At 41.4% G+C, this 14,070-nt stretch overlaps 1 protein-coding gene across 3 annotated transcripts in view; it reads left to right on the forward strand.

Moving 5' to 3' along the window:
- Positions 1-14,070, forward strand: part of LOC103056703 (calpain-8) — a 56,992-nt gene that overhangs the window by 11,836 nt on the left and 31,086 nt on the right. For 2 of the 3 annotated variants that reach the window (XM_025165461.2, XM_025165460.2), the window contains exons 5-10: positions 2,038-2,206; positions 2,435-2,462; positions 4,444-4,499; positions 5,645-5,728; positions 9,479-9,564; positions 13,711-13,785. In XM_025165461.2, coding sequence (XP_025021229.2) covers positions 2,038-2,206; positions 2,435-2,462; positions 4,444-4,499; positions 5,645-5,728; positions 9,479-9,564; positions 13,711-13,785 — 498 coding nt within the window. The remainder of the gene's footprint in view (positions 1-2,037; positions 2,207-2,434; positions 2,463-4,443; positions 4,500-5,644; positions 5,729-9,478; positions 9,565-13,710; positions 13,786-14,070) is intronic. The other variant, XM_007426283.3, reaches the window with a different exon arrangement.

Raw genomic sequence — 14,070 nt, forward strand, 5'->3', positions numbered from 1 at the left:
TGCCTATTTCTTTCTCTCTCTCTCTCTCTTTCAATTTACAGTTAACCCATCATTCAGCCTGCCCTCCTTTAACTAATATGGGTAAGGGCCCATAGAGTATGTCCTTCTTACCAATTTTTTCACATCCTCAAGTAATACGTATTGAAAATATCCAAAATGGGAATAATTATTTGCCAGTATTATCTTTCTTTACTGTCTTTCCAAAGCTTCTTCTTACTACACCTTGGAGACCAGATGTAATCAGCAATTCAACTAGTCAACAGTGTTGATGCAATGATGGCAGAGAAGAAAGATTTGTTTGCTCTGTTTGCTGTCACAGAGTAAGCTCTAAAATGGGAGTTGATATGTGCTTGGCCAGGTCAGCCCAATTTTTTTCCACCATCACTCTAATTATCAACTAAAGCACTTCATTGTCCTTAGCTCCTCAGAAATCAAAAGGACCTCAAGTGCACGTTCCTGTAGAACATGTTTAAGGCAATCACATCAGCTAACTGGGTTATCTCTCCATTTTGTAGGTGCTTTCATAAGATTACCAGCTCTAATCTTCACTATATTCAGGATTCCTTTAGACTCAATCTGTGTTCAGGGACAGATTGGTTCTTTTACCACTGTAGGGAGATATGTGTTCCAGAAAAGCTACTTCCTAATGATCTCATTTCTTTTGGATTCCAGTAGATTCATATAATCATAGAGCCATAGTTGAAAGCAGCCATTTAGGCCACTGACTCCAACTCCTTGCAGTGCAGGATTCCAGATTAAAGCATTCTGTCTAGCCCCTACCAGAACACATCCAGTGAATGGCAACCTGTCATCTCACTGGGTGATTGATTTCACAGCTGAATTGCTCTTACTGTTAGGTTTGTTAGGAACATTCATACTCACAGATAACCTCCATCCTGACTGACTGATTTGTAGTCATATGAGGTGAGATAAGAATTTATGTAGGCCTGTTATTGCCATGAAAACCATGAAATCCTGAGCTGCACCAGATGAAGACATGTTGCTGTAAATGTTAGCATCCTCCCAGAGAGCAAATCAACTAGCTCTGAGAAAATCTCTAGTAGCGTAAATAAGAGAACAATTACATCGTAAATATTTATTTATTTATTTATTTATTTATTTATTTACATATCACATTTATATAGCCACCCATCTCACACAAAGTGACTCTGGGTGGTGTACAACAAATAACAAACAGGTAAAAACAATCATTATAAAAGATTAAAAAGTGATTATTAAAATACAACATCATCAAAAAGTTTAAAAATTTTAAAATATACAAACCCCACAGAGAGAGAGAATATTAATCATAGTGGAGTCATCTAAGAAAGTCTCCGGTTCCCAAAGATCCCCAGGCCTGATGACATAACCATGTCTTAAGGGACTTCCTAAATCACAGCAGGGAAGGGGCAAGCCTCACTTCAGTGGGGAGAATGTTCCACAGGGTGGGTGCCATGGCAGAAAAGGCCCGTCTCCTGGGTCCCACCAGAGGTAACTCCTTAGCAGATGGGAGCAGTATACCTTTTCTGCCGGACCTGATGGGATGGGCAGAGATAATCAGGAAGAGGTGGTCCCTCAGATAACCTGGCCTCATGCCATGAAGGGCTTTAAAGGTCAAAACTGGCATCTTGAACTGGACCCAGAAGCAAACTGGCAGCCAATGCAGCTCGTGAAACAGAGGTGTAATATGTGGTCTTCTAGGAGTACGCATAACTAGATATGCTAGAAATGTCTATCCTGTTCACTACTCTATCATCTGACACCCTCACTTGAATCTTGGGGATTGTTGGACAGGTGTCCTCAATAAGGGGTAGATTCATAATTGACAATGTAATTCTACTTCTCAGCCATTCATCCTAGTTTACTACTGAGTTGGGAAACAGCTAATTATTTGGAAAAATATTAAATCAATGGTTTTGCTAAATAGACTTAATTGTTCATGCAGTTGTTCAATCTATATTATTGCTGGTTGTGGAAAGTAACTGTTTTTTAAATCACTGTTTTGTTTTTTGTTTTTTTCTTATTTCTCCAATGTAGACTGAATGGTTCTTATGAGGCTTTGACTGGTGGATCTACTATGGAAGGTTTTGAAGACTTTACTGGTGGTATCTGTGAATCTTATGACCTGAGGAAAGCTCCCCCTAAACTGTATCAAATAATGCAAAAAGCCCTGCAAACTGGTTCATTGTTGGGCTGCTCCATTGATGTAAGATGGCCTCCCTCTCCCCCTCTCCCTCTCCCCCCCCCCCGCTTTATCCAGTCCTTTACAATTTGATCTTGAGAGTGTAATGAAGGAATTGATGTGATGCCCAGCACCCTACCTGGTGTCACAGCAGTGCAGAAAACATGACTTATGTGTCGGGTCACCAATTTCACCATTGTGGTGGGTGAGGTCATTGGCAGAGTGTCATGTGTAATCCTGCTTTCTCCACAGTGCTGCAGCTCCTCCAGTGAGGATGCTGGTAGGTACAATTACATGAAACATTCTTTCAAAAAGTATTTATGTCAGATAAATAAGACAGTTTGCATGGACTTGAGTGAACTTTGGATCAGATGCATAGGAATGCAACTATACTCCCTAGAGAAAGCAGCATGTACTTCCACAGATGAAGAAATTTGCTATTTCGATAAAGGTTGATTCCACAGTAGCTATTTAGTCTGGCACTCCTGTCCTTTGTTTACTCACTATTTGTAGACAATTCAGAAGATGTTGTTGTCAGCCTGTAGCAGTCATTTATGAAGTGTGCGACTTAATGCAGATATTTTAAATCTGACAAGTTTATTTTCACAAGCATACCTCAAAAACCTGGGAAAATTGATACATGTGTAGGAGTTTCAGTACAAAAACAGTGCATTTCCCCTGATGTTTTCTGATATAAATTGCTACTTTCCTTTGTAAGAAATTTCTAGCTATGTTTAACTGTGTATGTACCTGTACAAAAAAAATGGGACAATGTTATCTTTGTTACTATGTACTTTAGTCCTGCCCTGAACAATCACTAAATGGTGGAATCCAGTGCTTCAGTCCTATGGAGCAGAGTTTGAATGATATAGGACCATGGAAAATAGGGAATAATCCCCCCTTTCAAACAGAAAAGGGAACAGTTCCATCAGTACAGGAGAGTTCAGCTCCTTGCTGTGATGTTAGAGTTTTGAGCATTTCTTAGCCAAAGACTCTGGTTGACCCAGTTAATTGATTGCTTGGATCAACATATTCTATTAATTTTATGAAACTGTTTAGAATAACAAAAACTTAGTACAACCATCAGCAAAATTACAGTAAAACAGCAAATCCACTTTTTAAAAACATCTGGGGAACTCGTCCATTTTTATCCTTGTAAAACTGAACATTCTCCAGCTCCTAATGTTTTTCCTCTTTGATCAGTATAAAAGTTGTGCTACCTTTTAGATGTGCCCTGTTGACCAGCAGTTTAATTTAAAGAAATATACCCGTTACAGGTAGTCCTCAGATTACATCCATTCACTCAGCAACCTGCAAAGTTATGACAGCTGAATAAATGGTTATACAACAGGTCCTCAAGTTGTGGTTGTTGCAGCATCCCTGTGGTCATGTGATCAAAATTTGGGTACTGGCAACCAGCCTGCATTTATGACCGTCGCGGTGTTCTGCATTCATGTTCTCCTGCCCTGCATGAACTGCCTCCATTTCAACTCCCCCCACCCGCCTATCTCCCCTCCGTCTCTGCCCTTTTGATTGCCCCTGCACAGCATGGCCAAGATGAAGAGGCTGCTGTATTCCACCACTGCTGCCCCCCCCTTGTCGCTGCCCCCAGCTGACCGTTGTTGTCTTTGGCTTGCTTCCCCTCCACTGGGCTTGCCTCCGGTGCTGCTTCCCCGACCACCAGGCTTCTGGTAACCTACCTCGCTTCAGCAGTCTCAACCCACTGCTGGCTGGGAGATCCTGCTGACGCACTTGCCCTGCAGAGAGGGTTTGCACTGACCCACCCTGGACCTGCCTGGTACACGGGTGCAAAAGTCCTGGCACGATCTGCTGCCCACATCAGCTTCTTCTTCTTCTGGTTCTGATTCTGATTCTCTCTGTGAAGAACTGCCACCAACGTGTGAGTCCCTCTGCTGGAGCTTGCTGCTACTTTTGGGGTGGCTCTGTGGCCTTTGCGCTGGGACAGTGAGTTGAAGCAGAGGCAGTTTGCACAAGGCAAGAGAAGTGTGAGGTTCTGTCAGGTTCAGCCCAAAGAACTCCACAAGACAGTACAAGTCTAGTTCAATAGCTTTTTTTTAGCTTCCAACCACAGACAGAATCCTGCCAGACTGAATCCAAACTCCTCAAGCCAGCAAACAAAACCCCACGAATTCCTTAGGGTGGTGCCAGTCTCATCTTCTTAACCTTCCCACGCTCATGCTGGGAGCTAAGGCAATGCTTATCTCCCCGAGCGCGGCCTTCATCGAAACATTCCATCACAGGTTCTCACCTAACGACTGTGTGGTCCTGGCCTAACAATCACAATCTGGACTGCCAGGTAAGTGGCAATCACGTGATGTTTCACTTAACGACCGCTTCGCTTTGCTTAGCAATGGAAATTCCAGTCCCAATTAGGGTCGTAACCTAAGGACTACCTGTATTTAGCTTATCCTCAAATATTCTCTAACAAATCAAAATCTGCCCTCCCCACACCAAAATTGACCTCTCGGTGTTGCCTGCCAAACTGATCCTGCTTGAAGAACAGATAGTAATTTGAGAAACTTTTCTTGAAAGTCCTGGCTTTTAGCTTTTACCTAGCTTGGGCTTCTAGGTCTGTTATCCTCCCAGATCCTCACCATGACCACTATCTATCAGGTTACACAGACAATGTAAGAGATCTGCAACCTTCATAAAAGGCAAGCAATTCATACAGATTGTGCTGTCTCTGCCTGTGTTGACAAAACTGTGAGTATCAGGTCCTCCTCCTGCCCACTGGAGATGTATTTTCTGCAGAAGATATCTGTCCTACAAGAAATAAGTCTCTTTTGAGGAATCATCTCCTTCCTCACAGTTCCATTCAGACTTCATCTGTGCCCAGTTTTGGTTGCCTTATTTCAAGGGAATTAGACTGGGTTCAGAGAATGAAGCAAAAATGGCTAGAGATATGGAAAATAAGATATAACGTAATGAGACTTCTCAAATAACTAAGGACCTATTATATAAAAGGTGACAAACTCTTGCTTTTAGTTGTCTGTCAAACTTCACACAAGAGATAGCAATAAAACTTGACTCCCCAGACAGTTACAGTTCAGGGAAATTTGGCTTTTTCTCTTCCCAGGCTTGAGATAGGGGCATCTGTTCAATCTTTACCTGTTCTGTCTGGCATGAGATCTCTTGGTTCCTGCCTCACCAGCTTCAGCCTTACATCACATCCAGATTACAAGACTGAATATAATGGAGCTTACCAATTCAACATTGCTAAGAAACATCTTAATAGTAGGAACATTTTGATAATAAAGTCAAATTCATGGGAACAGAACATGGTTTCTTTCACTGGAGATCTTCAAACATTTATTTGGGATGCTCAAGCTTGGGATTTCCAATTCTAAGGAGGGATTTGGGCACAGATGATTCTGTGACTTTCATTTGTCAAACAGTGCGCATTGAAACTAGAAATGTTTTGACAATTTTAATTTTTCCTAGATTACCAGTGCAAACGAAACAGAAGAAATAACAAGTCAGAAGCTGGTCAAAGGCCATGCTTACTCTGTAACTGGAGCAGTAGAGGTAAAGATACAGATTTTCAAAACTTAATTTGCAACAAAATTAATGTTCAGTGATGCATTTACTTACATTTATTTATTTTTAGCCTGCTCCTATCCTGGGTGGTGATTCTGGGTGGCAAACAACAAAGCACAAATCAAAATAGATACCTTGGAACAATATAAAGTTTACCTCCTTGCAGGGAGGGGTGGGGCTGAATCCAGGGAAGGAGTTTTCCAGAGTGGGGTACCACAGAGAATGCCTGTCATCTAGTCCATGCCCTGCATACTTTTCAAGAGGTGGTTTTCAACAGGCCCTCCCTAGATGTTCAGATCACATGGGCAGATTCAGCTGTGGGAAGGCATTGCTTGAGATATCCTGGGGCTGTGTTGTAGACTTTGAACGGAATGACCAGTTCTTTGAATTGGGCCTGGTACTCTACTGGCAACCAATGCAATGACTTTATAATTGGTGTTATTCTACACTGGCAGGAGTGTCCCGCCAGCAGTCTGACCCCTACATTTTATACCAGCTGCATCTTCCAAGTTGTCTCCCAAGAAGCCCCATGTAGAATAAATTATAGTGGTTCAACTGGGTGGTGATCAGAGTGTGAGTCATTGTTGCCAGGGCATCCTGATCCAGGTAAGGTTGTAACTGATTCACCAGCCAAAGCAGGGTGAAGTCACCCCCTCACCCCCAGCCACAGCTTGTACCTGCTGCCTGAGCAGAAGCTGAGAGCCAGGATGTTGAATAACATGGGGAAGAACATCAAGCGCTGTGCGGTCCACAGTGGAATACCTGTGGGCTTGAGAATCCTCCTATGACTACCTACCTGTGATTACCAACTGGAACCATCCACTCAAGAGTGGAACACCATACTGCAATGCCTCCTATTCCCAATCCTTGCAAGTAGTCCAGAAGGACACCCTGGCTAATGGTATTGAACACCACTAAGAGATTGTAAGGAGACAGGGAGATGACCTTGGGGAAAATATTCAGAAGCTGTTACAAAAGCAAAAGGTGCACAAGCATGCCTTGAACCTTGGAAAAAGATAAAGTATTAGGAAGAGACTCAGGCTGGCTCCTCCCGGTTCCCTGGGATATAAGAAAGAGGGAAGGGAAAATACAATCAGATTTGCAAGATTCTGTTAATATAGCCTACCTCAATAAAACATAGTTCTAATCTTGTGGAGTCTGTTTCTGATATGGACAACCTTGAAGGTCTGACAGAGCTCTAATAGGATAAAGAGAGGAGCATTTCCCCAATCTAGGTCTCAGTGCTGTTGTATTCCTGCTACACATCAGCTTCCCTTCCTAAGCACCCTGATCTCATTGCAAAACTGACAGTGGAATTCCCCAGGCTGATGGAGTTGGGGGATTTTAACCTGTCTTCCTTGGGAGAGCGATCAGAGGAAGCTTCATAACTCCCATTAAAACCATGGACTTTTCCTACATCATCCATGGCCCAATTCATATATTCATTAGATCTGTTTTTTTGTCTTGAGGCAGATGTGACATGATTTGAGGGTAGGGAATGTTAATATATGTCCCTCGTTATGGTGAGTTTGGAGTTAACCAGTGTTGCTAACCTCCATAGGGAAAATGGGTCCATTTAATCAGTCAGCTCAAGGTGTTCAATGGAACTGCTTGGTTTCCAGAGGGCACTTGGAGGGTTTCCTGAGGCTTTGGTGAAGAGTTCTTCTGCGGCTGTAGTTGCTTGCTAGAATACAAGGGTGACCACGCTTGCTTGCTTGCTTGTTTGCTTGATCGATCTACAGTATTAGTAAGGGAGCCATTGCAAAATCCCCCCAGTCCTCTGGGACCCCCAGGCCTGATATCATATCCAGGTCTTGAGGGACTTGCAGAATGTTGAGAGGGGTAGCACTAATCTCACTTCTGGGGGGAGAAGATTCCATGGGGGGGAGGGTGCCACCTTGCACCTGAATTGCCTCTCATGGGAGATGAAGTGAATCACCACCAGTGGGGGTGGGAGAGGAGATATATATCCAGAGACCTCTATTCTATGGAGTTACCTCAGATATTTCTCCTCTCACTACTTCTTTTTAACATCTACATGAAACCCATTGGAGGTCATCCATTAGTACAAAGCTTGGGATCATCAATATGCTAATGATACCCAGTTACACATCCCACATCTGGGCTGAACAGGTGATAGGGTGGAGGTGCTGACCCAGTACCTGGAAGCTGTCAGGGTCTGGGTGGAGAGAAGCAGAGTCTGACTGAATCCCTCCAACCCTGGCTTTGGATTTGTAAACATTGATTCCAGGGAAATTCTATCTTTGGCTGAAAGGAATTGTATTCCCCCCACTCAAAGGTAGCCTGCAATTTGGGGAATCACTTAGACTAATAGCTACTGTTTGAAAAGCAAGTGGCAGCTCTGGTGAGGAAGATTTTTGTGCGAAGTATGCCCATTCCTGGACTGGGAGGCTCTGCTCACAGTCATCATGCCCTAGTCACCTCCTGTTCACTGGTTGCCAGTTGTCTTCTGGGTGCAATTCAAGGTGCAAAGGAGCTAGGAGGGACATGCTATCACAGGTGGCAGCATTCAAGCTACAGAGAACCCTGTCCACTTTCTTGGATTCTACAAGCTCAGAAGAATTTCAGGTTATAACAAAAGATGCTACGTTGCTCACCACAGTGGACAGAACCCAACTGACGTACAATCCATAGTAGATATGAATAATCTGATCAACTAAGAAATCCACAGCGGGTGCTCTGTGTCTAAAAGGGTCTGGGTTACTCTGAATAGGGTCACTAGGTGGGAGTCTGCAGATACATAGGTATAGAGAGGAACTGATGGTTTGCAACTGTTACTGCCACTGTATAGTCTCAAACGTGATCTCTTATGATGCTCAATCACACCCAGTTCTGATTTTCTGCCATCATAGCTCTAGGCATCTTTTCAGTCACTTCCTTTCCCTCAGCTCCTCACTAAAGTAAGGAGCTGCTTGTGATTGGCAGCTGGGAAGAGGCCTTACCAAGGTGCAAGATGGAACTGTCTGCCAAATAGTTAGGGATCCCCAGGTGCCCTCTGGATTCATTAGCTACCTGAAGTGAGAATTACAGTGGATCCACTGCCCTTGTGGAAGGCTGGGATGTCCATGATCTGCAGTCTTAAAAATTGCCCTTCTTTGAATTTTCCCTCCCTCTTTTCAAAATGTATAATACTGTACTCTGAATTTGCCAAAATAGAGACATACCAAATTTTTCAAAATACAAAATGCTGGGTTTTTAATCTTTTTAAATTATAAAATAATGAAATTGTAAACACATCAGTAGAAATTTAAAGAAGGAAAATGAGACGCCTTTGGGAAGGAATTCTGTGGACTAAGTCCATTCCTGTGGTGGATGATCTAATTGTATCTAAGAACAGAAGACAATGGAACAGATATCCTAGGGGAATATGCAGAATTCCTAGAGGGTTCCCCCCTTCCTTCCTTCCTTCCTTCCTTCCTTCCTTCCTTCCTTCCTTCCTTCCTTCCTTCCTTCCTTCCTTCCTTCCTTCCTTCCTTCCTTCTGGAAAAATTTTGCTGCAGGGATTATACTTAATCTCTCATAACAACATTTTTAACTCCACTTTCTGGTGTCTTCAATTCCATGGTAATAACCATTCTGCAGCAGACAATCACAAACTGTATGTTTTTTGTTCTTAGTGAAATACAATCAGTGCAGTATAACTGAAGGCAGCGGGAGGAAACACACAATGTGCAGAATAATTCAATCCTATGACTGTATTTGCGGGGTTTAATGCAGGTTACTTACCGTGGCCGGCTGGAGGAACTGGTCAGGATCAGAAATCCATGGGGTGAAGTGGAATGGACAGGAGCCTGGAGTGATAAGTACATTCCTATTACTGATTTTCTCCCTTTTGTCCTGGATCATCACTTTAACATCATTTTCTTTATTAATGTTTGTGATTATTCATTTCGAATTGGTTACCGCCCATCTCACTGCAGAGTGACATTATGTATGAAATATTACTCATTCTATTATTATTATTATTATTATTATTATTATTATTATTATTATAAACAAACTTCCCATCTGTCCTTCAGTGTCTTCAACAAAGTATACTTGGGATACCATATGAATCTTACAGCTGACTTGTGTTACAAGTTAGACAGACATCCAAAGTATGTCGTGACCAAGGGAGGATTTAAATTTATGTTTCTCTACTTCAGTCCCATATCGACTATGGCTACACGCTGCACTAACTTCATGTGGTTTCTTTGGTTTGGGGAGAACAAATTGTGGAAACTCAGCAATTGTAAACCATGGTTTATGGAATAGAGTATTATGTGAATGCAACAGTTGTCAATCATTCAACAAATCATGATGTGGACTCAGTCATTGAATCCACTCAACTGTCAGGTACAAAGGTTTCAAAAGCAAATAGAGTTTATGCATCTCACTGTAGGGAAGATATTCATGTAATTTTGTTGAACATTATGCTGAAAGTGAGGACAAAAGGAATATATTAACTTCTCTGGTATTCTTTCTGGCCTTTCCCTATAACTCCTCAAAAATTACATTTGAAAAGTCAATAAATCAAATGACATCCAATAAGGGAAAATGTAATATTAGTAAATGAGCAGGACTATTTATCAACTTATACCAGGCATGTCTCGCTATTTCTGGATAATAGCAAGAAACTCATTGCTAGGAGCAGAGACAGATGATAAAACAAATCTTTTTAAGAGGATTCTTCCCAAGCTCAAATAAACACAGGGCCAAATTAGACATGACATTAAGGATATATTTGCATTTAATATGCTCATAAAAAAAATCAAATTAGCAGCTGCCAGGATAATTACTGGAATTGCATCAGGCAGAGAGGGAGAGTTTAACCCTTCCTTTCATGTGGCTGCTCTGACAAAAATTGCTTATCTAAAGCTGTTATTTGTATTGGGGAAATCACTCAAGTTTGCATTTTTTAAACTTGTCACACACTAAATGCAAATGAGTTGGCTTGCAGTATAAAGACTGGGCTATAGGCCACAGAAACACTTTCCACTCAGAAGCTGAAGAACTGACTATATATCAAATAATATCTGGAAGTTCACAGAGTAGGCAAAGAAGGAGAACAAAGAATTTACCAAAAGAATTCTACAGGTGGAAAATCATATGGCCATGATTCTACTGGCCTTCAGAAGAGCCATAAAGACCTGTCTTTCCTGGTAGGCCCTGGGACAGAATGATGGGTAACCCTGGTTGATTATTAATTTTATGGCATTGTTGTTTCCCAAAGCACTTCATTTTCATATATTATTATATTTCTGTTTTTAATCCTGATTTCTTGTACACTGCCTACAGTTGTTTCAGTGACTGAAGCAGCTAACAAAATGAATGAATAAACAAACAAACAAACAAATGGAGAATGCATTTCAGAGGCTATATGAGCTGGCTGGCCATGCAATCAGCTCTATGGGATAAAAGGAGTATCTCCTGTAAGCTGCTGGATTGGTTTCTCTCCAAATCTGATTGATGGATTTCTTACTGCATGTGATTGGGTGATTGCTTTCTGCTAAATAAATAGAACCTGCATACACAGGTCTAGTAGGTTATGTGGTTCCCCAAAAGTGAGCACTCTGAATGAACAAAAGAAGCAGAAGTTTGTTACCCCAATCTGAAGTGTGTGGTGTCTGTTCAACTTTCTCTTTAAGACAAATGGACAGTAAGAGCTAGAAAATGCCCAAGCTGCTATGAGATTTGGGCTTTAGTGGACTTTTGGGTGCTATTTGAATTTTGAGGCATGTGGTAGGTACACTCACAGCTTTTCTTCCACAAAATGTTTGTCCTTCTGAGCTCTGCCAAATCACAAAATGTTCATTTACCCAAATATGAACTAGCATCCTGCCTTCCACCCAGATGCTCTCTAGCACACTGGTAGTACCCAAGGCAATCTTGCCAATAGATATGATGGTAGAGGCTGGTGCTTTGCTTTGCAGTATGCCAGGTTCCTGTTTACTCTTCCTTGAAGAAAATAACCTTATAAAAGTCAGATGGAGCAGCTAGGGATATTTCAGAAATACATTGGTACCCATGGGCACCTCGTTACTTACTCCTGAAATAAGAGGAAAGAAGGACCAGTCAACTGGCCATGAAGAAACAATACCTGTAGGAATAAAAGAGAGGATAGATGTGTAAGTCTCTGTGTGCTGGTGACCTGCAATGTATACAGAATTGTTCTTTTTGTTTTCCTGCCTGAAGATAAGGTAGCCTACATTTCCAGTAAGTGCAAACTGACAATGTTGCTAGGAGAAAAGATAAGACAGCTGGAAGATTGAGTAGCTACATGTATCAGACAAGATGAAGAGTTTCTGAACAACTGTCAGAGGCAAAAGATTTAGAAGGCATTCTGTAATACTGAAAGTAACAGCTCCTTTTAGGCTCTGGTGAAAGCAGGTTTTGAGCCTTCATTGCAAAACCTACCATAGATTTTGTTGGGCAGGGGATCTGGAAGTTGAACTCTTGAAGAAATGAGAGAAAAGTAGTGTGGTTGATATCTCTGTCCTGCAGGGAAGAGAAGTGGATGTGTGTCATCCAGATTTCATGAAATACATTTTTTTCAGAGAGCTGGGATAGGAAATGTGATCCTAAATGTTCCAATCATTATGCCAGCTATTCGTTCTCATGGTGACAAGTACAGCTAGTAGCTCTAGAAGGAAACTCTAGGAAGTAAACTTTAAAAACTTAAAACTGAGGTGGTGGTTTCAGATATCCCCCTATCAACAAAAGAAGATTGAAAAAGAATAAAAGCATTCTCTAAGTGAATTAGAAGGCTGCAAAGATTATGCCTGTGAAAGGGATTTCATTTCTAGAACTACTGATTACACATTTTTGGATGAGAAGTGCTATAAGGAGATGGGCTGTGCTTCATACAGACTGGAAGAGTGAGTTTCTCCTGTCCTAAATTGAAGCTGGGAGTGGGAGAAATACAGCCAGTAGGATTGTGTGAACCATTTGGAAGGGTGCTTTACAAAGTCATGGAAGGATCCCCCCCCCCCCCCCAATCCTCTGTTTGCAGGATCAAGACACTGTGACCAACTTTAACATAAAAAAGATTAGTCTTGGTAATGATGCATCTGAAAAAGTTATTGAGATGGTAATCGAGTGTAAGCTGAATATGAGTCAGTAATATGTAGCTGCCAAAAAGAGTAATGTAATTTAAAGCAGCATTAACTGAAGAACAGTTTTCAAATCATGAGAATTAAAAGTTCTGCTCCACTCTGCAGATTAATCCCACTTCAACAAATGTAGTCAGTTCTGATCACACTTAAAAAAGGATTCAGATAAAATATGAATTCATAAAAAGGCAACAAGTAGTAGTAAAGGGGTGCTTTAGACTAGACTCAGGCATTGTACAGAAGATTTCACTTGATAGCCTAAATGTCTGCTTCCTGCTGTGGATTCTTGGTTTCCCTTCAAAGCATCTGGAAGGAGAAGATGGTACATTTTCGGATTGCTGCTTACTTTCAAAAGGAAAATCTAGGATCTAGATATGTTCACATTTTTAATCTGATATATAACTGTGAGAACAGCAAAATAGTGACTAGTTATTTTAGGTGTTTACAACAACCAAATCAGCACATGTGGCTTGCTGATTAGCATATCAGCCAGCAACAACAGAAATGCAAAATTAAAAAGAAAGGTCCTTCTGCAATATATTAGTTGTGGGATCGATGTCTGATTCATGAGGTTATAACACTGCATTAAATAGTATCATTCACCTGTGCTGTTAACTAAATATCTATGTTCCAATCACATATGCTTCCATTATGAGTGCTCCTGGGCCAGTTGAACATCTCAGGAAAAATGCAACACTTTAAATACCTTATTGTATATCCCATGTTACTAAGTTAATTTTCTTCCTGGCAGAACTAATTTCTGCAAGAAGAAGGTACTGCTTTCAGGGATGTGCTTTAAAACACTAATACACATCCCTGATTCATATCTTACTGTGTGCTCTTCTTGTATCCTTGCAGTGCCCCAGAATGGAATTATATTGACCCTAAGCAAAAGAATACTCTGGATAAGCAGGCAGATGATGGAGAATTTTGGTGAGAAATATCTGTCTTTAGCAGGGGATAGATGAATGTGCTTTAAAAGCTGTAGTCCTCACATATGTAGTGATGAGAAGGGATGGATTGAAATGGAGCTAAATATGCCACCTGCTGTTGCATCTTTCATTTTAAAACTGCTATTAGTAGACATGGGGAGACCTGATATTTATCAAGACTACACTGAGAGGAAGATACCATTTTTTTCTGCCACACTATATTGCTGATTAAAGTCATACCTCCACGTGATGGCTTCTATTAGCCCCAGGAGGAAAATGCACAATG

Source organism: Python bivittatus, unplaced genomic scaffold, assembly GCF_059951505.1.
Source record: "Python bivittatus isolate LINGU-HERP-01145 unplaced genomic scaffold, Pbiv_v1 ctg000020_np1212, whole genome shotgun sequence".
In the NCBI taxonomy this organism is placed as follows: Eukaryota; Metazoa; Chordata; class Lepidosauria; order Squamata; family Pythonidae; genus Python; species Python bivittatus.